Consider the following 26,752-nt stretch of genomic DNA (forward strand, 5'->3'; position numbering starts at 1 on the left):
CTTGGCCATTGAATTAATGTGGTCACGCATGTTCAGGTTGCAGTCAAGAAATATGCCCAGTGATTTGGCGGAGTCCACGATGGTCGGGGGACAATTTAGGGCTGTGATGGCCTTGAACCACACCTGTAGCTCCGGGTTGGCTTTGGATGGGGAGATCAGGAGAAATTCAGTTTTCTTGGCGTTGAGTTTTAGTTGGTTAGTGGCAAGCCACTGAACGGTTAGTTTCAGGGTTTCGTTCAGGGCGAGGACCTCCTTGAGTGAGGAGATATTGATGTAAATTTGGGTGTCATCCGCGTACATGTGGTAGGAGATATTGGCGGAGCGTAGAATTTCAGTGAGAGGCTCCAAGTAAAGATTAAAGAGGGTAGGAGACAGGGTTGAGCCTTGAGGGACTCCAACCGTGACCGGGGTGGGAGCGGATAGTTTGCCATCAATGAGGAATCTTTGAGATCGGTTATGGAGGAAGGACCTGAACCATTCAAGGACAACGCCATCCAGACCCATCCTGTGTTTAAGGCGTTCAAGTAGTTTTTCATGATTGACAGTGTCGAAGGCGGAAGATAGATCTAAAAGGATTAGGAGGCATGTTTTGCCTTGGTCCAGGGCTTGGAGGGCGTCGTCCAGAATGTGGAGCATGGTTGTTTCAGTGCTGTGCCCTGGTCTGAATCCTGATTGGAAGTCGTCCAGCAGGTGGAAGTTGTCGATGTGTTGACTAAGCTGGTATTGTACGCATTTCTCTAACACTTTGGCTAGTAGGGGTATATTAGAGATGGGTCTGAAATTGTCTGGTGCGGCGGGATCAAGCGTTGGTTTTTTTAGAATAGGAAGGACTTGGCCGGCTTTCAGGGGGTCCGGAATCGATCCCTGCTGGAGAGAGGCGTTGATCATCGCGGTCCAGCAAGGAACAATGGCACGGGAGGCCGCAGCGAGGCAGTTGGATGGTAGCGGGTCATTGAAGTGGTTGTTTGGGTTTAATGTAGAGAGGATTTTAGCAATGGAGTCTTCGTCGTAGATTTTGAAGTCAGTCCAGCAAGCTTCGTTTTTGGGTAAGGTCGAAGATGAGGGTATATGTAAATCAGTCTTGACCGTGTACCTCATGGTAACAGTCCAGCCCGAACTGCCACGCCAGGTCTTCCCCAAACTGGAAACAAGCATCCTGGGACCTGTTTCGTGGGTAATACCCCTCATCAGCCAGGCTAGATTGAATCCAGGGGCAAAGCGAGCAAGGGAGCCACGTCTGGGCATATTTTGTGTGGTTGGTCTAGAGTGAGAATATATATTTTAGTTCGCACACAGAAGCATAAGATCTACATGAATCTGTCTGTATATTTAAACATAAGCACAGGTGCACCACACATTGATATCAAGGAAGAACAAATATGAAGTCCATTTCCAACATGAGTATTCTTCCAGATGTTCTTTTCATTCCAAAATCAATGGCTTTTTAAAACGGTCATGAGCATCACTGTTCACAACGACAACGAGAATCTGTCTGTATATATTAGTGTAAATGCGTACCTGCATAGAAGTGTGCTCACGCCTTTCTCCTCTCCTACCAGGCACTGGGAGCAAACCCATGCCACACATCCAAAACTGCAGTAACACAGTGAAACCGTTTGAGGCCTGTGTCCTTTCGGTTAGAATTGTTTTTACAAATTTTAAAGTGGTTTTATGATTGCATAACCGGTAGGCAAAGGACACAGGTATGAGAATCTAGGGCTTTGCAGCTGTGCTAATATTAGTTATTCATGCATGTGCACTAAAAGGTATTTTCTTGTAGGTACCAAACAGCTGTTTCAGTACAACGATTCCTGGATCTCCTACAAGAGGACTTTGCCTGTCAGGTCATAACAAAAGGGTGCTGCAGAGAAGTGAGTACTTCAATTGTAAAACCTAACACCTTTCAAGTGGTTAAGGAACCCAGAATTGGTATTCCACCATGACAACATCTGAGTGAGCACTGCAAGATAAAAGACTAAATCAGTTTCTATTAAGGGGGCATTCTAGGCTGTTCAGTAGGAGAAAATTAGATCAGAACAGACTCTAGGTATGGGTGTACAGAGTTTAAATGTGAATGCCATGTTTGTCCGAAGGTGACTACTGCTAACCATAGTTGATAAACCTAGTTAAAGTGCTAGTTTATAGTCATTCAAAACCTTTTGAAACACTTATCCCAAATGCAGCAGAAGTCCTAAAACCAGCAGTGTTTTTGTGGACTCGGGTAATAAATGTTAAAATTGGCAATTGACTTCACTTCTTGTTGAATGGGAACAGACCCTTGTTTTAGCCCAACTTGTTATTCTCAGCACCATTTAGGGTAGTTTAAACCTTCCAGAAAGCTGCCAAGTGCCCCGCCATACTTAAAAGTGCCCCCCTGCTCTGGTTTTAAAACATAGAGCCCTTTGAATTCTGGGATCTGTACTGGTTTACCACTATTGATAATATGAGCCTGATATCCCCCGCATGTATGGTGGTGGTAAAAAAATCTTTGACTAGTTCTAAATGTTAATGTGAGTTGGAACCTCTTGCTACGTGTGCATTACTTCCTCTAATTCTTGGTCATGTACTACATTAGAACCATAAGATATGGCTGCACGTAAGAAGCGCTAGTAGGAGCATCGCCACAGCTACTCAAATTCCACAGACCCACACAGTGTTTGACTTGACCCTTGCTTCCCTTCCATCATTAACTCGTTCATTTAGTGGAATGTGCCTTTTGCTCTCCACATTACTCCCCAGGTTCTTCTCAAAGGTATATTGTATTATATATATATATATAGTTATCTGCAAACACTCTTTTCTCACACAAAAAAACAGCTCCACAGACTCCAGTTTAATCTCCTCTTATCTGGGTGCAGCGCCCCCATGCTATCACTGCATTAGTGATACCAAAGAAAAAAGGAACAAGTTAATGTTTCAGGCTGTCTGTTCACTAAGTTACCCCAATATCTTGTGGATTAGGGCTGCTTTGCCCACATCATAAGGTTTAGTTGAATATGTGCCCTGTGACACTGCGAAGTGTTGAAGGTACTACCCAACAGTAGTACTCTCCTTTTCAAAAGTACGTGAAGTATTTCAAAACATAATAATAAATGATGTAGCAAATTGCTTTTTGGAATCTTTTGTCAGATTCCCACATGGGGTGCCAGCAGAGTCGGTGGGAACAAGCAGATCCCTCGTGAGTCATCAACTGGTAAACAAGTATCAGAAATAAGAGCACAGCATTGGGTTTTAACAGTGAAAATACAGAGTGATTGCCTTTCCTCTCAAAACACAGTGGTTCTATTTATTGTTGGGAGATGGGACTGTAACTCGAACTGTTGGAAGAGAAAGATAGTGGGATGGATTTAGCTCTTTTCCTAATCCCTACAGTCAGCTCAGCCTTTCATCCTTCCAAGGTTGATAAAACTAGCTTTAGTGAGCCTATCATTAGAGCACCTAGAAACTGTTAAAAAGTGTGGTATCAGCTATACAAAGAAATAATAATTAAGAACAAGCACTGATGAAGCCAATTGCGGCATGTGAGAACCACCAGACCCAACTAGTGGGAGCCTTTTCCTTGGCTGCTTATAATTCCACAATCCTAGTACAGCACAGGCAACTGTAGTGTAATTTTCAGTGCCTATATCAGGTTCAAAAGTGAAAGCATTCCTGTACATCCCCAGACCTCTCTATGCCCAGAACTCAGCATCCGGGTCTCTGTGTACCACAGCCCTTGGACAGATGTCTCACTTTTTAACACTCTCCATGTTGCTCGCAGTGGAGGAACCTGGCAGGGTTCTTGGTTCACGGGTTTTGATTCAGAGACAGGGCTTCACGTTGCCCCTGGCTTCCCAGCCATCTCTCTGCTCCTGGCATCTCCCTTTGTTCTGTGATCAGCCTGTGGGAGCCTGGCTGGGCTGTGGGTCTGCCCCCTTCCAATGCCAGTGATGTAGGAGCACATCTGCAGCAAAAGCAGTGGTTTGGGTGATTTCCAACATTGGCCCCTCTAACTGGCGGGAGTATTGCTTCCGTCCACAACCTTGACATTACACTATATAGAAGAGGACTAAATGGGATAATTGCTTCATCTCGCATTATGGGCAGCAAACTCTTTCTCTTTCAAGGCACTGATTTGCAAAATCCATTATCCCTGCACCTTGCGAAAACCAGTGTGCATTGCCGCATTCATGGAAACCCACAGACCTGAGGTCTCCAACCTTTTCTGTAATAAGAGCTACTTCTTTTCAGTGAAACTCATCGAGAGCGTCTACTATTATTAGTGCTGTAATACCGACCACATCAGATGAGTTTAGTGAGCACCTTATGCAGGATTACTGCCAGTGATCCCCTCCGTGCATCAGGTTGCCTGCGGTAATGTAAAAAAAGCTTTGTCAATTTGGAATGCCTCTACATAGGTAATACATAACAGCCATCTCTGCAATGCCTCTGGCACCAAGGTAAATAACCTTTGTAAACAGTCTCCCCAATGCTACTTAAATTTTCATTCAAATATCGGCTTTAAATATATTTTGGAAGTCATACATTTTTGTCTTAAATATACACTTTTAATGTTGTTATAGGTATATCATTCAGCCAAGCAAAATGCTTCTAATTTAGTAGGCTGTCCATAAGAGAGCTACTTACAAGTTGCTGGAAAGCTACCAGTAGCTCATGTGCTACTTGTTGGAGGGGCCTGCAATAGACGCACTCCTTAGTAAAGCAAGATATAGCAACAAACCTCTGTTTTATTCACTATTTTCTTGTTAATACCGATGGAATAATGATCTCACTTCTAGCACTATTAGGTCACAGTGTAAACTTCAGTAAGGAATATCCTTTAAGGAACCAGAAGGGGCATTAAACTATGTCATCTCATTTTACATCTGTTATATCTGGTTGTCTCGCTGTGAAAGCTCAAATTTGAAAAACATTCCCCTCTATTTGATTTCTATGTGTTTTCACGTGCAGTGAGATATACATTCTAACCTAGTGGCACCTCAATATTTCTGATGTATTTGTTGCCCAGGAGATAAGTTTTCAGTCTGAATGTAGCAAAATCATTTGTTCTAAAGTGAACAAAAACATACTTATTTTTAATCGTGATGCATGTTAGCTTTGGGTCCCAGTCGTGAAGCGATGTGAAACTCATCAGTTTTTAAGGTGTGCTATGTTTACAAATCTCTGATTTTGAAATACTTTGATAGGTGATAAGTGAAAACCTGCCTATGCAGCTCCAACAGGGGCACAGATTGTTATGTAACCTACACAAGGTGCTCCACCAAACCAGACTGCTGATCTCCTCACAATGAGTGTTTTCAGAATGAGATTTTGTGGAAGAAACTATCTTGATGCACCCTTGTCTCCTTTCTAGATCTTCCCTTGAAGGTGTGCAGAAGCCACAGCTCCTCGGTCGCTGGCGCTCATCATGCTGCAGAGTCCCAAGAGGATACTTTGCTCAAATGGTTTCTTCTGCTCATCCCTATCACCACCTTTGGCCTCGGCACATGGCAGGTAAGTGTTGAATGGGCCTCACTTTCATAAACTATGACCAGCTTCATCAATGGCTTCTAAGTTACCACACCCTCATCCTGAATGTTTGTGGCCCATTGCACACTGCTTCTAGACAACATAAAGCAAACACAAGGAGATGATGGACGGCGCGCTGAAACTTTTCAGACACTCACCCCCAGTCACAGATCTGGGTTGAATCCATCATTGTTCTTTAGCTCACTTCGCCATCCCAGTGTGGTAAATTTAAATTACCTAGACTTAATTTATGCGGTAAAATTCAATAAGAATAACTCAGTAAAAATAAGAGGCAGAATCCGTGGTATTTGAGGTTATAAAAGGGAATTTATTCCTTACAAAGGAATGATGGTTCGAACCAGGCAATCGAGTTCCGTCACCACGAAGGTTCAGGAAGGGATCAGCAATACATTATTGACAGGTTATCATATTTATAGGAAAATGCATTACAGTAAAGACATATGCAGAAGGCGTTACAGCTGAGAAGAGAGATAAGAATACACATACGTAATGAAAAAGGCGTTACAATAGGCGTGCATAAAGGCGTATACTAAAAACGTCATTATGATGATGACACAAGTGGGTGGATCCATAAGAGAATCCTGCAAAGTCAGCAGAAATACATGGCAGAGATGCGCGCGCAGCCGCATGACGTGTGATTGACGTGTAACTAGAGGGTGAAGGGAACTCGACATTTAGCCCTACATGAGGAGACAGAAGTCTGGGATGTCAGGACAACCTAATCCCAAATCATATCTAATATCTTGTGTTTAAGGAACTATATTATCTGGAAGGAAATGTCTTTCGGACAGAGTCTATTCTATACTGACTGCTAGTGCGTGTACAAGCGTCTAAGTGTCTACATGAGATGCGAGGGGGCATGGGCCTACCATGGTAACGAAAGTCATGAATTACTTGCACGGAGACAGTAAGGCCGGGCCCTTTGCTCTGCAGCTGGAGGGATGTTTACCTAAGCCACTAGACAAGAATGCATTTCTCGAGGAGCGGAGCAGATAACTTGAAGGCTGAATACAGTTTTGGCAGTCAACAGGCCGGGCTAGGCACCGTTAGCCGCGCAGGAAGTAAGACAAAGTTCATGGATACAGATGCAGGTCCAGGCTGGAGCATTCAGAGGCAGAAGCAGAAAAAGCTCGATGGCAGAAATCGGGGCCTACCTTGCCAGAGCTGGAAAACGTGAAAAGTATACCATATAAAGACGGTGGCAAGGCATACTTAGGAACGGAATATCTGACCCATTCATGGCAGATCTGAAAGAGGACATATTAACGTTGGACACAATTGTATTTGCGTCTTCATAGCTTGAAGTGGAGGGAACATACATGTACTTGTAGCATGTACATGGAGCCGTTGGGGTCTAGATAGGGGACACAATTGATCATAAAAATTCATATTTCCTCATTCCCTCCTTGTCCCCTACGGACCCTTCATGAAATATCGATCTTCAGGAATCCATCAATCTGTTCATGTAACATCATTTGCTCTTCTTTCTTCTTCCGTGATTTTGAATGAAAACTTGAACGTGGAATACACGATGTGGCACACAGGCCGCAAATCGCTGGTCCACATTGTAGACACAGGCAACAACTGAATACTATGAGAAGGCCAATACCTAGGAAGGATAGGACTTTCCATCCCCAGGCTGACAACACGCTCCAGAACCAGCCGGACCATGTCCAGGTGCCTGGATTCTGATGTATCTGGTTTGCAATCTTGTGAAGACGAGTTATGGCTTTATATACGGATGGCGCGTTTTCTGGGATGAAAACACAGCAACTTGATCTGATGACCCTACAGGCTCCGCCCCTATCGGCTAGGATGACGTCAAGGACAAGACGATTTTGGAGAACAACAATCCGCATCGCAGACTGCTCCTCTGTTAAGTTGCCTAGGGCGGAAGTAGTTTCATTCACTACTGCTTCAAGGGTTCTGGTTAATCTACGTATCAGTTTACTATTTGAGACAACACCCATGTAAGGAAAGAGACCTTTATTGAAGTCTGTATATTGTTCCCATGCTGTTTCAGTGTAGTCAACAATCGGGATATCTCTCTGGGGTCTATGGTGTACTAGATTGGTATTTCTATGATAATCAGGAGGGGCTAGGAAAACAGGTGGCAGAAGGAATGCAATGTAACAGGTACCATCCCAATCTAGAGGTAGGCGTATATATGCGGTATGACCACATATGAAGTAGGAATGACGGGAAGCTCTAAATGTAGACTTGCCTTTATCACTAAATTCGATCACAGTAGTACATTTACTATGACCCAGGTGTACTGAACCATTCTTTCTTACACATAATTCACCTTTGACTGGTAATACGGACATAGCAGGCAAGACTAGTGCAGCTTCGGATTCAACATTCAGAATCATGAGGTTAAGTGTAAAATTACCTAATCCATATACTTCATTTTCTAGGTCAGTTCCTGTTCTTTTGGGAAGTCCCTCCTTGTTAGGGTAACAGGCTTTAAGCAAAACTAAGTTCAGGTTTCCCCATACCCAGTTGCTCTGGTAAACTACAGTGTTTGAATCTAAAGAGTTAATCAAACTAAACCATGCTCCACAGGAACCATTGTGTGTGAACGGGTACGGAAAGAGAGGCAGAACTCCTTTGTATTTCTGATAGGGAGGAAGTCGGCCACATATCCAACAATTTGTAGCATTGCTGGTCTGATGGGAATGATGTAACATACTAATGAATGTGTTGTTGCGCAGCGCAAATCTATAGGACAACTCATGTGGAGGTAGTTCACTAAAAGAATGTTCGGCAGTAACATTGTAAGCAGAATGAGCACGCTTGAAAATAGGATAGTACATGTGTAACAGTATACTTGCAGCAATAATAAAAAGACTTAGAAAAAACATAATCAACAATGTCACTATACAGTGACTATGAAGTGATTTACAGTATGCATGTTTTTTGAGCTGTTTCTGTCTATTTCTCTCTCTAATTCGGTCTAGAGGATACATGTCAGAGACTTAATTCAACCGATTCACCTTGGAGAGGACTTAAACAATCGAATTGTCTGACTTGCTAGACCTTAGTTTCAGTTTGTATTCTTGTGATTCGGTCTTTTCAACCAGGGGGAGTTTTGAATCAGTCTGTGGAAGGGGGCAGGGCTGAGAGTTCAAATCAGATGGTAGTCCATGAAATTTCTTGATATGGCTCGAATGTAACCAACCCTTGCGACCCTCGACCTTCACTGCTGTCCTCGTGGTTAGAAGTACCAGCTTTGGTGTTTGCCAGCGAGGCTCCAACGGGCTCCTCCTGTCGAAGTTTCTTATGAAGACCAGGTCTCCAGGAACCACTTCATGGGGCTTCACCTCGGTGTTGTCGGGAAAGGCTGCAGCTACCTGTGAACAGCAAGATTGTAGTGCAGACATCAAGGAAGCAAGGTAATCTGTCAACATATTACAATCAACATCAGTGATTTTACGAGGTATAGGCATCCCCCACATATTTGGTGGCCTACCGAAGACCACCTCGTACGGGGATAGCCCTGTACGAGAATGTGCTACCATTCTCATGTAAAAGAGTGCAACTGGTAAGGCTACTATCCAGTCGACACCTTTCTCTCTACAGATTTTAGAAAGTCGTATTTTCAGGGTCTGATTATGACGTTCCACGAGACCTGCTGCCTCGGGATGTCGGACACAGTGGAATTTCCATTGATAGCCTAACAAGAGTGAAATGTGTTTCATTAGCTCGGATGAGAACGGCTGGCCATTATCTGAGTACACGATACGGGGCAAACCATACCGTGGGAAGAATTCACGAACGAACTGTTTGGCAGTAGTCGGGGCAGTGTAATCTGAGACGGGATATGCCTCTGTCCAACGGGAAAGAGCGCATACAACTACGAGGACATATTTGAATCCTCGACATCGTTCCATCTGGATATAATCCATCTGGAGGACTTCAAAAGGGTGATCGGGAGGTTGAAATCCACCCTGCTCTACAGGTACGCCTTTACCTGGGTTGAACTGACAACAAATCATACAAGTTCGGACTTTCTGTTTGGCTGCAGCTCGTAAGTGTTTGTTGAACCAAATGTGTTGAATACTGTCTAACATAGCTTTCTCTCCTAGATGTGCTGGACTATGTATTGTGTTAATAATAACTTGAACCATTGAGTCGGGGAGAAACCATATAGATTTTCCCTTCGTCATCCATCCCTGATCTGTTTGGATCCCTCCTAATTCAGTCCATTTCTTTATTTCCTCTGGTGTAGCATGTGTCTGTATGTCAATTACATCAAGGGCGGGATCCCTAACTGTCATACAGTGTGTCGACGTCGAAACTATTGTCTTTGTCAAGTCAGTTGCATGAGTCCTATTCTGTGCTGTTTGCTTAGCTGTTCGGTCTGCTAGGTCGTTACCCTGGGAAATGATATCGGTGACTTTTGTATGGGCTTTACACTTCATGATAGATATCGCAGTAGGTAGATGTATTGCATCTAACAGAGCTTGAATGAGGGGACCGTGTTGAATGTTGGCACCGTGAGAAGTCAAATAACCTCTCTCTCGCCAAAGGACTCCGAAGTCGTGTACAACTCCGAATGCATAACGTGAATCTGTGTATATGTTAACTTTTCTATTCTTGGCTTGAATACAGGCTTGTGTCAGAGCAATAAGCTCTGCTGCTTGAGCTGATAATGTGTCAATACAATTTGTTTCTATGACTTCGGTGTCTGTCGTGACTGCATAAGCGGCCACTAACTCTCCTGTACTTGTTCTCATACATGAACCATCTACATAAAATGTCAGGTCTGGGTCTGGTAATGGGACATCTGTCAAGTCTTGTCTGGGTTTCGTCGTAATAGTAATGACTTCGATGCAATCGTGCCAGTGGGTCTGTTCCACTTAATGGCAAAAGTGTGGCAGGATTTAATGTACTACAACGTCTGATTTCTATGTGTGGCTGAAACAATGTTAGTTCGTAACCTGTCAGTCGTGCTATAGTCAAGTGTTGTGTTTGTGTCCGGTTCAAGAGAACCTCTACTGCGTGTGGTACTTGTACTGTCAATTGATGTCCTAATACTATGGAATCGCTTTGTCTGATCGCTAGAGCTGTCACTGCAACTGATTTCAGGCACGCAGGAAGAGCTTGAGCTACGGGATCTAATGTGCTAGAAAAGTAAGCACATGGTTTGTGTGATCCTGCTTGTTCCTGAGTGAGTACTGACAAAGCAGTACCTTCACGTTCTGTAACAAAGAGTGTAAAAGGCTTACTGTAACATGGTGTCGCTAAAACAGGTGCTTGGCATAAAGCTTTCTTTAAGTCTTCAAATGCTTGTGTATGTTCTGGAGTCCAAGGGAGGACAGTCGATGTCGCTGCCTCCTGGGTTGTCAACTGAATGAGTGGTTTTGCTAGAAATGCATTTTGGGGAATCCACTGCCTACAGTACGAAGTGAGGCCTATGAAGGCCCGTACCTCCTTTTGTGTCTTGGGTGGTGGCATGTTTACAATTAACTGGATGCGGTCAGGTGTGAGCTGTCTCCCCCATTTGGACAGCAAGTGCCCTAGGTATACAACTTGCTGGGCACAGAATTGCAGCTTCGAAGGGGACACCTTGTGCCCCTTGTCGGCCAGAAAATGTAAAACCGTCAGTGAGGCTTTTTCACATTCGGGTTCGCTTCGGGCGGTGATCAGCAGATCATCGACATACTGAAGCAGTGCAGTGTTAACTGGCATGTGGATACCGTCAAGTTGTCTTTTCAGTGCTTGGCTGTAGATGCTAGGACTTTCTGTAAATCCTTGAGGTGCGCGTGCGAATTTAAAACTTCGTCCATTTAAACTAAATCCGAACAAATATTGGCTTTCCGGATCGATTGGGACGCTAAAGAAGGCGTTCTTGAGGTCAATTACAGTAAAGAACGTTGCTTCTGAATCAATAGCTGTCAGTAATGAAGAGATATCTGGGACCACGGGATATTGTGGTACAATGCATTTATTCAATTCGCGCAGATCAATAACTAATCGATATACTGGGGGTGCTTTTGGATCAGTTCGTTTAAGAATCGGAATGATCGGAGAATTACATACATTGGAGTCGGTTTCTACAACCACTCCTTGTGCAATGAGCTCGTCAATGATTTGCAGTAAAGCCACTACAGCATCTGGAGGTAACTTGTATTGTCGCATTCGTGGTAATACCACTCCTGCTTTGAGTGTGACTCGATATGGTGTAATGTGCATACAACCTACATCAGTGGGGCCTTTTGCCCATAAATGTGCAGGTAGATTCTGTAACCGGTGATCCATGTCTCTTGACACGTAGTGACCTTTAAAGTCACGCAAAAATAGTCGTACTCCGTCCGGAGAACAACATATTATAGCTCCTAGAGCTTTCAATGTTTTTATACCTTACAAGTTTTCTGGGCATGATTTTGTAAGCAATAGATCTGTAGTCCGTGTCAATGGACCAACTGTAAATGCAAGCGGTTGCGATACTTCGTTAATAGTAGGCTTTCCCGAAAAACCAAGGGAAATATTCTGTGAGCCTGAGAGGGGTGCCCCTGGGACTTCGTCATGACTTATAGTTGTTCTGCTTGCCCCTGTATAAAGTAGGAACCTTCTGTCTCTCCCTAATACTTGACTCTGTACATAGGACCCTCTTGATCTACAGGAACCTCAATAAGGGGTAAGCCAACTTCCCTCTCTAGGCTATTTCATGTGTAGCGCTGATAATCTGGATAGTCATTTTGTGCATACTGGTACATCTGTTGTGTCATGTTTTGTGTTGCGGCAATAGGCTGTGGCTGTGGCTGTGGTTGTGGTACCACTACGGTCTGTTGTGGAACCGGCATAGGCTGTACATGTTGAGGTGCTTGTTGTTGGATCTGATCCTGTCTAGGCGGACGTGGTCTCTCCTTGGTTTTACCCGTAGAGATATTATGTTTCAGAACTGCACAGTCGTTTATATAATGACCTGGCTGTTTACAATAGTTGCATGTCCCTTTAACGGGAACCGCTGAATTACTGGACTGTGTCGCACCCTTTTTATGACCGTCAGCTGGAACTGACTGAGCGACGAGCATTTTCATTTTCGTGTCTTTCATACGTCTTTGTTCGTGTTCTTGTTCTTCTCTAATTCTATTCTGGTGATACTGTAACATTTGTAACATCTGTGAAGGAGTGTTAGCTTGCCAAGTGCTCTCAACTTTCAATACTCTATTTTTAACCTGTGGCAGGGAATTCTCGACTAGTTTTGTTACAAAAAGATGTGGGTATGACTCGCTACTTGCTTTCAGGCCGCTATTAATACCAAAACATTTTTCAAATCGGGAATAAAAATCACTAGTGTCTTCATCGGGTTTCTGTTTACAAGCTGAGATTGCTCCCCAGTCTTCCTTTTTCGTAGTTAATAAACGTGGCAATACTTGTACTAATAATCCTGGCAATGCTTTTGTTTTGTCCCCAAGCCCTACGCCTGCAGTTCGGGCATTTTCTTCGTTTTCTAATACTGTCCAATCAATCTTTTGGTCTCCCACTTCCCATTCTTTTTCTTTGAGTTTCTCATAAATACCGGCAGGCAATAATACTTTCAATATTTTCATAATGTCAGGATAGGTATAATCACCCATGAGTAACATATCCTTTAGTTCATGGTGAAAACCTGCTGGATCTTTGTCATGGCTGGGCACTAATTTTTTCATTTCCAATAGTTCTATTTTAGTTATGGGCGTGTACACAAACACGCGTCTAAACGTATTATCATCATTTCTAACTGGGTGTACTTCGCGTAAGGGATTCTGTCTGTCTATGTAATACGTTTTTCTCTCCATGGAAGGAGCTGAATCATGTTCTGGACACAAAAAGGCACTATATCTATGTCGGTATTCTAGAATTACTTTAATTAGATCGGTACCTAGACCTCTCCATTTATTCATGAGTAGTTCTATCAGTATATCAGGTAGGGGACCAGGATCGGAGTGTTGGCCTTTATATAATATAAGGAGATGTTGTATCATGTATATACTAGCTAAACGCTGTTCATCTGGGGCGAGATTCAGAAACGTGTGTGCTAGCGCATCATCACTGTATTTTTCAGAGCTGTCAGCCCATGTACTGCTGACCTGGCTAATTCTTGTTCGTCCATAGAATCGAGCACATGGTACCCCCTTCGTTCTCGAAGTAATTTATCAGTAGCCTGGAATAAGTGTTCAGGGGTCCTTGGATTTGAGATAACTGTTTGAAAAATTCTGTTACATTCTGGACGTATCGGACGTATTGGATTGTTGAAAGATCTTCCTTTTCCTACATAAGCTATCGTTTGTCTAGCTGGTAATTCTAATTGTCCTGTGTTCATTTCTGACTGTTCCTTCTCCTCTTCCTCTGATTCAGTTTTATCTGCTTCTAATCTTCTTTCATGTATTCGTTCTACTTCTTTTCTGATCTTTCGGCACATGACTTCTATATACTTTTGTTTATCATGTTTTCCGTCTGCTATATTCTGACCCCATCTGGTAAGTACTTGCATTTCCTCCGGATCTACCTCAGGCCTATCTCTGTTTCTGATCAAGCAGTTTATGAAAAAGCGTAACAATAATTTCTGCATATCTACTTTCTGGTATTCCATGGCCTCGCCAATACTTTCAGGACCTTGTCCTGTTTGGACAAAGCGATATATTTTGTCTAGATGTTCAACCATTCCTGGTAATGTCATTAAATAGTTTGCAACTCGTCGTAAACGTACTGAAGATAGCAACATCCTGTCGTGTTTACCTGGCACTGGATCATATCTACAATCTGTAAGAGGCTCATTTAATATATTGTCATTAGCTCTTTGGGGTGTACGTTGGTGTGCTAAATCCCTATAAGTCAATCTAGTTGCTGGCGGTGGCGTGGAAAAACCTCCTGTCGCACCTCCTGAGGTGCCAAGTCCAAAAGGATTTGTTGGGTGTAGAGTAGAGAGTGTGGGTGCAGGAAGGACTGTAGAAACAGATGGAATGTTTAGAACGTGAGGAGGAGTTTGTTGCTGCGGAGGTGGGGGCGTCTGATCTTGGGGTTGAGCGTCGTTAACAGGTGGTGTGCGTTGCTGCGCACCATCAGCATATTCGGGGGCTGCATCATCTAAATAGGAAGAAAGGAAAATGTCCTTTGCGGTCTTGGGATGTACTTTAATCGGGAGTAATGGAGGTGGCAGATCTTTTGGTACCTCCAAGGTGGCCTTAGGCAAACCCTCGGCCAGAAGAGGATACATACCATTCATAAGAGTGTTTCGTTGTCTGTCTACTTGTTCTGTTTTTACTCGGATACCTTCGTCAATTAATATGTTTTCTCGGGCTCTTTCTGAATCTTCTCTACTTTTCTCTTCTTTTCTGAGCGCTTTCTCGGTGCGCCTATGCGATTCTTTACGCCATAGTTCAATGGCATCTTTCTGTGACTGTCTGGCTTTCTTTTTCCATAATACTTCTTCTACTCTCATGATGCAATCTGCATCCCATGTTCCAGTAGCGGGCCATCTCTGACTCTCTGCTAAATCCTTGGTGTAGTCCACCCATAGATCAAGATATAATACGGCATCTAGGCCATGTTTATGGTACATAAAGTACCCTGGAGTGTCCCTAGGTGGAATGGGAACAGCTTCCTCGAGTATCCCTTTTCTAGTTTTTATCTGTCTTAATTTTGAAAATAACGGCATCTTGAACCTTGCTACTTAATTCTTACTCGGTCTTGAACACAATAATTACAATAACCACAATAATGAAGATCGAACAGTCACTCATACCACGACATTTAAAACATATCACAAACTTTTTAGAAACGAACAATAATAATTAAAATAAAACTAGTTAACTGCATAATACTAGATATACTGTATGTACTGCTAAACAGTACAGATACACTGCTAAAACAGTGCAGACCAGGTCTGTGTACCCAAACCCGTCTTGACCGGCACAAACTAATGTGCACGTCTAGATGCGTCCCCAGCAACGGTACTCACCGGGAAGCACGGAACGGAAGGCCTCGGAGGTCTGGACTGGACTAGACCAAACTGGACTGGACTCGACTCGTGACTTAGATACTTCGGAACTTCGGAATCTGGTGGGCCTCTGTATACCTCGGATCTTGCTCTCTCAGCTAGGCTCTGGTCGGGATTCTCCGCACTCCTCACCGCCTCGTCTGGGTGTTGATCGCAGCCTCAGTCGCCCCCGTTGGCCTGTGGAAATATGGATTTTTCTGGTCAGTTATGTCCCCTATCTTGGACCCCAACGGTTATATGTGCATATTACAAGTACATGTATGTTCTCTCCAGTTCCAGTTATGAAGACGCAAATACATGTGCGTCCACCGTCAACATGTCCTCTGTCAGATCCGCCATGAATAGGCCGGATATTCCATTCCTAAGTATGAAAGGCCACCGGCTTTATATGGTTCACTTGTGCCATTTTACAGTCCAGGCAAGTAGGCCCTGATTCTGTCATCAAAACTCTTCTCGCTTTCTGCCTCTGAAAGCTCCAGTCTGAGCCTGCATCTGTGACCATGAACTTTGTCTCATTCTCTGCGCGGCTCACGAAGCCTGACATCAGCCTATTCTCTGCCAAGAACTGTATTTCACCTTCGAATTATCTGCTTCCCTCTCAGCCGATGCATTCCTGCCTAGTAGTTTAAGTAAACATTCTTCCAGTTACCAAGCAAAAAGCCCGACTTCTCTGCCCTCATGCAAGTAATTCATAGTCCTGTCACCATGGAATATTCCTACCCCCTCGCATTCAGTGTAGACACTTAGACGCTTGTACACGCACGCACAGTCAGTATAGAATAGATTCTGTCCGAGAGTCCTTCTTTCTTGGATAACATAGTTCTTTAAACATAGGATGTTAGATATGATTTGGGATTAGGTTGACTTGACCCCCAGACTTTTTGTCTCCACATGTAGAGCTAAATGTCAAGTCCCCTTCACCCCCTAGTTACACGTCAATTACACGTCATACTGCTGCGCGCGCATCTAGGCCAAGTATTATCTTATAGATCCACCTATATATGACATCATAACCAATTATGTTCCTTTTTACGCCTTATTACACCCATTTCTGGTTACGCAGAACAACTCGTCATTTTCCTTATCAATTGTTACGCCTACTGCATTTACTTCATTGTCATGTATGTACTATAAAAGTCATTTCTTGTCAATAAAGTATGTACTTCACTTCCTGAACCCCCGTGGTGATGGAACTTGGAGCAACCGATTATAATCGATTACTGGAATAAAGCCCATTCCGAAACTCTAAAATCACGGATTCTGCCTCTCATTTTACTGAGCTATTTTATAATGTTTCTGTATCAAATTCAGTCCCGGTAAAGGAATTTTATTTACCACATGATGGCGCCCGAACAGGGACACTTTCTCATCTCACGCGCCGGCGGTGAGTTGCAGGCCCGGTCTCCTGCCACAGCTGGACGGACAATAACGCGTACCAGCAGGATTTCCTGTATCTCCCTCCGGTCAAGCGGGGGCGACTGAGACTGCGATCAACACCCAGACGAGGCGGTGAGAAGTGCGAAGTATCCCGACCAGAGCCTAGCTGAGAGAGCAAGATCCGAGGTATACAGAGACCCACCAGTTCGAAGTCAAGCCCAGTTTCCGACGAGACGAGTCGAGTCCAGTCCGGTTCAAGTTCAAGTTACCGAGGCCTTCCGTTTCCGAAGCTACCCGGTGAGTACCATTACCGGGGAGGCATTTCTGACGTGCACATAGGTTGTGCCGGTCAAGACGGGTTTGGGTACACAAATCCGGTCTGCACTGTTTTAGCAGTGTATCTGTACTGTTTAGCAGTATATCAAGTATTCCGAAGTATCTAGTTATTGTCAAAAATTAAGCTTGGTGATTAGTTATGCAGACGATCATCATTGTTGTTTCAGTTAAAGGTTTAATGTTTAATGTTTAATGTGTTTAAAAAACGTCCTGCATATTGTGGTATGAATAACTGTTCATTATCGTGTTTATTGTATTAAGTCTGTTCAAATTCAAGTATCAGGTCAGTTGGTCAAAATCAAGTATAAGGTCAGTTCTCAATATGCCGCTCTTTTCGAAATTAAGACAGATCACGACTAAAAAAGGGGTTCTCGAAGAAGCCGTCCCTATTCCTCCTAGGGATACTCCAGGGCACTTCATGTATCACAAACATGGCTTAGACGCTATATTATTTCTTGATTTATGGGTAGACTACACCAAGGGATTACCAGAAAGTCAGAGGTGGCCCGCAGCGGGGACCTGGGATGCAGAGTGCATCATGAAAGTCGAGGAAGAGTTATGGAAAAGGAAAGTCAGACAGTCACAGAAGGACGCCGTTGAGTTATGGCGTAAAGAATCTCATAGACGTACAGAAAAAGCACGTAGACAGGAAGAAAGGAATAGAGAAAGTTCAAATAAAGTTCAAGAAAATCTATTAATTGAGGAAGGTATCCGAGTGAAATCAGAACAAGTAGACAGACAAAGAAATGCCCTTATGAATGGTATGTATCCCCTTCTGGCCGAAGGATTACCTAAGGCTACTCCAGAGATACCGAAAGACTTGCCACCCCCATTATTCCCAATCAAGGTACATCCTAAGGGGCATCCTAGAACCGCAGAAGATGTTTTTCTCTCCTCATATTTAGATGACGCAGCTCCCGAGTATGCTAATTCTGCCCCACATAGGCCGCATACCAGGGAGGTCTCACGCCAAGATCCAGCACCCGTATCCCTACAGCAACAAATCGAGTCACAAGTTCCGGCAAGCACATCTGTTTCTGTATCTGTTCCTACAGCTACTTCTATAGCTGTGTCCACACCTATAGTTGCTGTGTCACGTTCAACGAATCCTTTCACACCCGACGCCCCAGATGGGGCCACGGGAGGTGCTACCAATATCTTTTCTACGCCACCTAGAATAAATAAACTTACTTTTCAAGAGTCAGCGCATTCACGTACACCCAAATTCGTAAGTGCTCGTGCACTTAAAGAACTTCTCGTAGATTGTAGATATGACCCGGTGCCCGGTATAGAGGACGAAATGACCCTGGCCTCATTGCGTATCAGACGAGCCGCAGTGTATTTAGCGAAGTTACCAGGAATGACTGCGCATCTAGACGAAATATATCATTTTGTCCAAACAGGGCGAGATCCAGAATGTATTTACAGAGCTATGGAATACCAGAAAGTAGAGATACAGGGGGAATTGTTACGTTTCCTCATAAACTGTGTGATCAGAAATGTAGACCGACCGGGGGTAGACCCGGAAGCAATGCAAATTCTTACCAGATGGAGCCAGAATATATCAGAAGGGAGACACGATAAGCAAAATTGTATAATAGCCATGTGCCGAAAGATCCGTAAAGAAATAGAACGCCTACACGAAGAAAGATTAGAGGCAGACGAGTTCGAACAAAGCGAGGAAGAAGGGTCAGGACTGCCCGCAGGACAGTCGGACACCATAGCCTATGTAGGTAGAGGAAGATCTTGTAAAAGGAATCAGACTAGATGTCATACTGACTCAATACGTCCGATATGTCCAGGTAATAACAGGAATTTCCAAATACCTATAATGAATATAAGGTCAAACGAGCATTCGTTCCAAACCGCCGACAAACTACTCCGAGAACGAAGGGGTTATCATTTTCTCGATTCTATGGACGAACAAGATTTGGCCAGGGCAGCTGTCCATTGGGTGGACAGTCCCGGAAAATATAATGATGATACAGTAGTACGCACATTTTTGAATCTCACCCCAGATGAACAGAGGTTAGCTGGGATTTATATGATTCAACAACTCATTATACTATATCGGAGTCAGCATTCGGACCCTGGCCCCTTACCTGACATACTGACTGAATTGCTTATGAATAAATGGAGAGGTCCAGGTACTAAATTAATTAAAGAAATTCTAGAATCAAGAAAGCAGTATATTCTTTTTGTATGCTCAGAGCATGTTTCATTGCCCGTCAAGGAAAGAACCACGTATCACATGGATAGACAGAATCCCTTACGAGAAGTGCACCCAATAAAAGGCGAGGACAACGAGTTTAGGCGCGTATTTGTATATACGCCCATATCAAAAATAGAATTGTTACAAATGAAGAAAGTGGTACCCAGTCATGACAAAGATCCAGCGGGTTTTCACAGAGAAATTAAAGACATGTTACTCATGGGAGAGTATACCTATCCCGACATTATGACAATATTAAAGGTATTGATGCCTGCTGGCATTTATGAAAAACTCAAGGAAAAAGAGTGGGAGGTAGGCGACCAAAAGATAGAATGGTCAGTGTTAGAAGCGGAAGAAAAGGCCCGAACTGCAGGAGCAGGACTTGGGGATAAAACTAAAGCATTACCAGGTTTACTAGTACAGGTACTGCCACGTTTATTAACTACGAAAAAGGAAGATTGGGGAACGATTTCAGCCTGTAAGCAGAAGCAAGATGAAGACACTAGTGATTACTATGCCCGATTTGAAAAATGTTTTGGTATAAATAGTGGCATAAAAGCAAGTAGCGAATCATACCCACATCTGTTTGTAACAAAGTTAGTGGAAAATGCCCTGCCCCCAGTAAAGAATAGAGTATTAAAATTCGAGAGTACCTGGCAAGGTAACACTCCATCACAAATGTTACAAATGCTACAGTACCATCACAATAGAATTAGAGAGGAACAAGAACATGAACACAGACGCATGAAAGACACGAAAATGAAAATGCTAGTTTCCCAGACAGTTCCAGCGGAAGGACATAAAAAGGGTATGACACATTCCGATTCAGCAGGACCTGTAAAAGGGACATGCAATTATTGTAAAAAGCCAGGTCATTACGTACACGATTGTCCAGTTTTAAAACATAATATCGCCATAGGTAAAACACAAGAAAGATCACGGCCACTCAGACAAGATCAGAATGAACAAGGAGCTATGCAGCATGCCCAGGCCATGCCAGCCGCACAACAGCCAATACAGTTTGTGCCAGCTGCACCACCGTTGCCTGCTGCTGCCACACAGACAACAACACGACAAATGTATCAGACCGCACAGTATGAATATCCTGAGTACCAGCGTTACGCATGAACTAGCCTAGAGAGGGAAGTTGACTTACCCCTTATCGAGATTCCTGTAGATCAAGAAGGACCTTATGTACATAGTGAATTATTAGGCCAAGATAGGAAGTTTTTACTTGATACAGGGGCAAGTCGAACAACTATAAAACGTAGTGAAGTTCCAGGGGCACCCCTCTCAGGCTCTCAGAATATTTCCCTTGGTTTTTCAGGAAAACCTATTGTTAATGAAGTGTCACAACCACTGCCACTTACGATAGGACCTCTGACCCGAACTACAGATTTATTGCTTACTAAATCATGTCCAGAAAATCTGTTAAGAATTAAAACCCTGAAAGCTCTAGGAGCCATAATATGTTGTTCTCCGGAAGGTGTAAGATTGTTTTTGCGTGATTTTAAAGGTCACTATGTGTCTAGAGACATGGATCCCCGACTGCAGATTTTACCTACACATCTATGGGCACAAGGCCCTACTGATGTTGGTTGCATGAATATTACACCATATCGAGTCACATTAAAGGCAGGAGTGGTGCTACCACGAATGCGACAATACAAGTTACCACCAGATGCTGTAGTGGCTTTACTACAAATCATTGACGAGCTCATTGCCCAAGGAGTAGTTGTGGAAACAGACTCCAATGTATGTAATTCACCGATAATTCCGATTCTTAAACGAACAGATCCAAAGGCCCCGCCAGTATATCGATTGGTTATTGATCTGCGCGAATTAAACAAGTGCATTGTGCCACAATTTCCTGTGGTCCCAGATATCTCGTCATTACTGACAGCCATTGATTCCGAAGCAACATTCTTTACTGTAATTGATCTCAAGAATGCCTTTTTCAGCGTCCCAATAGATCCGGAAAGCCAATATTTGTTCGGATTTAGTTTAAATGGACGTAGCTTTAAATTCTCACGCGCACCTCAAGGATTTACAGAAAGCCCCAGCATCTATAGCCAAGCACTGAAACGAGAACTTGACAGTATCCACATGCCAGTTAACACTGCACTGCTTCAATACGTCGATGATCTGCTGATCACCGCAAGAAGCGAACCGGAATGTGAAAAAGCATCACTGACAGTTTTACAATTTCTAGCCGAAAAGGGGCACAAGGTGTCCCCTTCTAAGCTGCAATTCTGTGTCCAGCGAGTTGTTTATCTTGGACACTCGCTGTCCAAGGAGGGAAGGCAGCTTACACCAGATCGCATCCAGCTAATTGCTAATATGCCAATACCCAAGACACAAAAGGAGGTGCGGGCTTTCATAGGCCTCACTTCATATTGCAGGCAGTGGATCCCTCAGTATGCATTTCTAGCAAAACCACTCATTCAGTTAACCACACAGGAGGCAGCCACATCGACTGTTCTCCCTTGGACTCAAGAACATACACAAGCTTTTGAAAGCCTAAAGAAAACTTTATGTCAAGCACCTGTTTTAGCAACACCATGTTACAGAAAACAGTTTACACTCTTTGTTACAGAACGCGAAGGTACTGCCTTGTCAGTACTCACACAGGATCAAGCAGGAGCACACAAACCATGTGCTTATTTTTCTAGTACATTAGATCCCGTAGCTCAGGCTTTGCCTGCATGCCTGAAATCAGTGGCAGCGACAGCTTTAGCAATCAGACAAAGCGATGCCATAGTGTTAGGACACCCATTGACAGTTCAAGTACCACACGCAGTAGAGGTTCTTGTAAATAGAACACAAACACAACACTTGACTATAGCGAGACTTACAGGGTACGAACTTACATTGTTTCAGCCACATATAGAAATAAGACGCTGTAACACATTGAATCCTGCCACACTTTTGCCAGTAACCGGAACAGACCCACTAGCTCATGACTGTATTGAAGTTATTACTATAACGACAAAACCCAGACAAGACCTGACAGATGTTCCATTGTCCGATCCAGACCTGACGTTGTATGTAGATGGTTCATGTATGAGAACAAGTGCAGGAGAATTAGTGGCCGCTTACGCAGTCACAACAGATACTGAAGTCATTGAAACTAATCGTATAAATACTTTGTCAGCTCAAGCCGCAGAGCTCATCGCTCTGACACAAGCCTGTATTCAAGCCACGAATAAAAACGTCAACATATACACTGATTCACGTTATGCATTCGGAGTTGTACACGACTTCGGCGTGCTGTGGCGAGAGAGAGGTTATTTAACTTCCCACGGTGCCCACATTCAGCACGGACCCCTCATTCATGCCTTATTAGATGCGATACATCTACCCACTGCAATATCAATTATGAAATGTAAGGCTCATACGAAGATTACTGATATCATTTCCCAAGGCAATGATCTAGCCGACAGAACAGCTAAACAGACGGCTCAAACTCAAACCCCCGACATGACAAAGACAATAGTCCCGACACCGACACATTGTATGACAGTTAAAGATCCTACCCTTGACATAATTGACATACAGACACATGCTACACCAGACGAAATAAAGAAATGGACTGAATTCGGAGGGATCCAAACGGACCAAGGATGGATGATGAAGGAAAAGTCTGTATGGTTCCTTCCTGATTCAATGGTCCAAGTTATAATTAACACTATACATAGTCCAGCACATCTAGGAGAAAAAGCTATGCTAGACAGCATTCAACACATCTGGTTCAATAAACATTTACGAGCAGCAGCCAAACAAAAGGTCCGTACCTGTATGATATGTTGCCAGTTTAACCCAGGAAAAAGCGTTCCCGTAGAACAGGGTGGATTTCATCCTCCTAATAATCCTTTTGAAGTACTCCAGATGGACTATATCCAGATGGAACGATGTCGAGGATTCAAATATGTTCTCGTAGTTGTCTGCGCTCTGTCCCGTTGGACAGAGGCGTACCCAGTTTCAGATTACACTGCCCCGACTACTGCCAAACAGTTGGTTCGAGAATTCTTCCCACGATACGGTTTACCACGTGTTGTTCACTCAGATAACGGCCAGCCGTTCTCATCCGAATTAATGAAACATGTTTCACTTCTGTTAGGTTATCAGTGGAAATTCCACTGTGTTCGACACCCCGAGGCAGCAGGTCTCGTAGAAAGACATAACCAGATATTGAAAATCAGATTGTCCAAAATATGCAGAGAGAAAGGTGTCGACTGGATAGTAGCGTTACCAGTTGCACTCTTTTACATGAGAATGGTAGCACACTCTCGAACAGGGCTATCCCCGTATGAGGTGATCTTCGGTAGACCACCAAATATGTGGGGGACGCCCGTACCACGCAAAATAACTGATATTGACTGTAATATGCTGACAGACTACTTGGCTTCCTTGATGTCTGCACTACAATCTTGTCGTTCACAGGTAGCTGCAGCCTTTCCCGACCACACCGAGGTGAAACCCCATGACGTGGTTCCGGGGGATCTGGTCTTTGTGAGGAATTTCGACCGAAAGACTCAGCTGGAGCCCAGGTGGAAGACACCCAAGTTGGTCCTGCTGACCACAAGGACAGCCGTGAAAATCGAGGGCCGCAAGGGCTGGATTCATTCAAGTCATATCAAGAAATTTCATGGACTATCCTCGGATATAGACATTGTGCCCTGCACTCCCTCACAGACTGATTCAAAACTTCCTTTGGTTGAAAAAACTGAAACCGAACTTTACAAACTAAAGCTTAGGCCCAACAAGTCGAGCAATTTGATTGTTTAAGTCCTCTCCAAGGTGAAGCGGTTGAATTGCCTCTGACATGTATCCCTTGGACCTGAGTAGAGAAAATACCCGGAAAATGTTGAAACGACAGGCGTATTGTAAATCACTGCGTAGCCACTGCATAGTGACATTATTAATTCTGTTTTTATTAAGTCTCTTAATAATTATTACAAGTATGTTGTTGCACATATATTACCCTATTTCTAGACATGTTTATAATGTTGCTGCTGAACATTCTTTTAGTGACTTACCTCCACATGAATTATCTTATAGACTTGCGCTGCGCAATAACACTTTCATTAGTATGTTACATCATTCCCATCAGACTAGTAATGCTACTAATTGTTGGGTGTGTGGTCGGCTCCCTCCCTATCAGAATTATGAAGGAGTCCTGCCATTCTTTCCACACCCATTTACACACAATGGCTCCTGTGGAGCATGGTTTAGTTTAATCAATTCCATAGACTCAGACACAGCAGTTTACCAAGATCATTGGGTATGGGGAAACCTGAACTTAGTTTTACTCAAGGTCTGCTACCCTGACAAGGAGGGTCGCCCCAAAAGAACAGGAACTGATCTAGAAAATGAAGTATATGGATTAGGTAATTTTACACCTAATCTCATGATTCTAAATGTCGTATCCGAAATTGAACTAGTCTTGCCCACCATGTCAGTATTCCCAGCGAAGGGTGAATTATGTGTAAGAAAAGTTGGTTCCATACATATGGGCCATAGTAAATGCACCACTACAGTAGAATTCAGTGATCAAGGCAAATCTTCATTTAGAGCTTCTCGCCATTCCTACTTTGTATGTGGTCAGACTGCATATATGCGTTTACCTCTAGATTGGGATGGTACCTGCTACATTGCATTCCTTTTGCCACCTGTTTTCCTAGCTCCTCCTGATTATTACAGAAATATTCATTTAGTACACAACAGGGAGCGGAGAGATCTCCCCATTGTCGATTACACTGAGACGGCATGGGACAAGTATGTAGATTTTAATAAAGGCATCTTTCCCTACATAGGTACCGTTACTAATAGTAAGCTGATACGTAGATTAACTAGAACCCTTGAAGCAGTAGTGAATGAGACTATTTCCGCCTTAGGCAATTTAACAGAAGAGCAGTCTGCTATGCGGATTGTTGTGCTTCAAAATCGTCTTGTCCTTGACGTCATCCTGGCTGATAGGGGCGGAGCTTGTAGGGTCATCGGATCAAGCTGCTGCGTATTCATACCAGAAAATTCGCCATCTGTATATAAAGCCATCACTCGCCTTCATAAGATTGTAAGCCAGATACACCAGAACCCAGGCACTTGGACTTGGTCCAGTTGGTTTTGGAATGTGATATCAGCCTGGGGATGGAGAGTTTTATCCTTCCTAGGTATTGGCCTTCTCATACTATTCAGTTGCTGTCTATGTCTACAATGTGGACCAGCGATCTGTGGTCTGTGTGCCACATCGTGTATTCCACCACCAAGATTTCATTCGTCACGGAAGAAGAAAGAAGAACAAATGATGCTATATGAACAGATCAATGGATTAATGAAGATTGATATCTCTTGAAGGGCAAGTAGGGGACAAGGAGGGAATGTGGAAATATGGATTTTTCTGGTCAGTTATGTCCCCTATCTTGGACCCCAACGGTTCTATGTGCATATTACAAGTACATGTATGTTCTCTCCAGTTCCAGTTATGAAGACGCAAATACATGTGCGTCCACCGTCAACATGTCCTCTGTCAGATCCGCCATGAATAGGCCGGATATTCCATTCCTAAGTATGAAAGGCCACCGGCTTTATATGGTTCACTTGTGCCATTTTACAGTCCAGGCAAGTAGGCCCTGATTCTGTCATCAAAACTCTTCTCGCTTTCTGCCTCTGAAAGCTCCAGTCTGAGCCTGCATCTGTGACCATGAACTTTGTCTCATTCTCTGCGCGGCTCACGAAGCCTGACATCAGCCTATTCTCTGCCAAGAACTGTATTTCACCTTCGAATTATCTGCTTCCCTCTCAGCCGATGCATTCCTGCCTAGTAGTTTAAGTAAACATTCTTCCAGTTACCAAGCAAAAAGCCCGACTTCTCTGCCCTCATGCAAGTAATTCATAGTCCTGTCACCATGGAATATTCCTACCCCCTCGCATTCAGTGTAGACACTTAGACGCTTGTACACGCACGCACAGTCAGTATAGAATAGATTCTGTCCGAGAGTCCTTCTTTCTTGGATAACATAGTTCTTTAAACATAGGATGTTAGATATGATTTGGGATTAGGTTGACTTGACCCCCAGACTTTTTGTCTCCACATGTAGAGCTAAATGTCAAGTCCCCTTCACCCCCTAGTTACACGTCAATTACACGTCATACTGCTGCGCGCGCATCTAGGCCAAGTATTATCTTATAGATCCACCTATATATGACATCATAACCAATTATGTTCCTTTTTACGCCTTATTACACCCATTTCTGGTTACGCAGAACAACTCGTCATTTTCCTTATCAATTGTTACGCCTACTGCATT

General features: G+C 43.6%; 1 protein-coding gene across 2 annotated transcripts in view; it reads left to right on the plus strand.

The window, feature by feature from the left end:
- The window catches only part of SURF1 (SURF1 cytochrome c oxidase assembly factor), a 68,106-nt gene that overhangs the window by 4,802 nt on the left and 36,552 nt on the right, over positions 1 to 26,752 (plus strand). For both annotated transcript variants that reach the window (XM_085613870.1, XM_085613872.1), the window contains exons 3-4: positions 1,781 to 1,871; positions 5,354 to 5,493. In XM_085613870.1, coding sequence (XP_085469996.1) covers positions 1,781 to 1,871; positions 5,354 to 5,493 — 231 coding nt within the window. The remainder of the gene's footprint in view (positions 1 to 1,780; positions 1,872 to 5,353; positions 5,494 to 26,752) is intronic.

This window comes from Triturus cristatus, chromosome 1_2 (assembly GCF_964204655.1).
Source record: "Triturus cristatus chromosome 1_2, aTriCri1.1, whole genome shotgun sequence".
Classification (NCBI taxonomy): domain Eukaryota; kingdom Metazoa; phylum Chordata; class Amphibia; order Caudata; family Salamandridae; genus Triturus; species Triturus cristatus.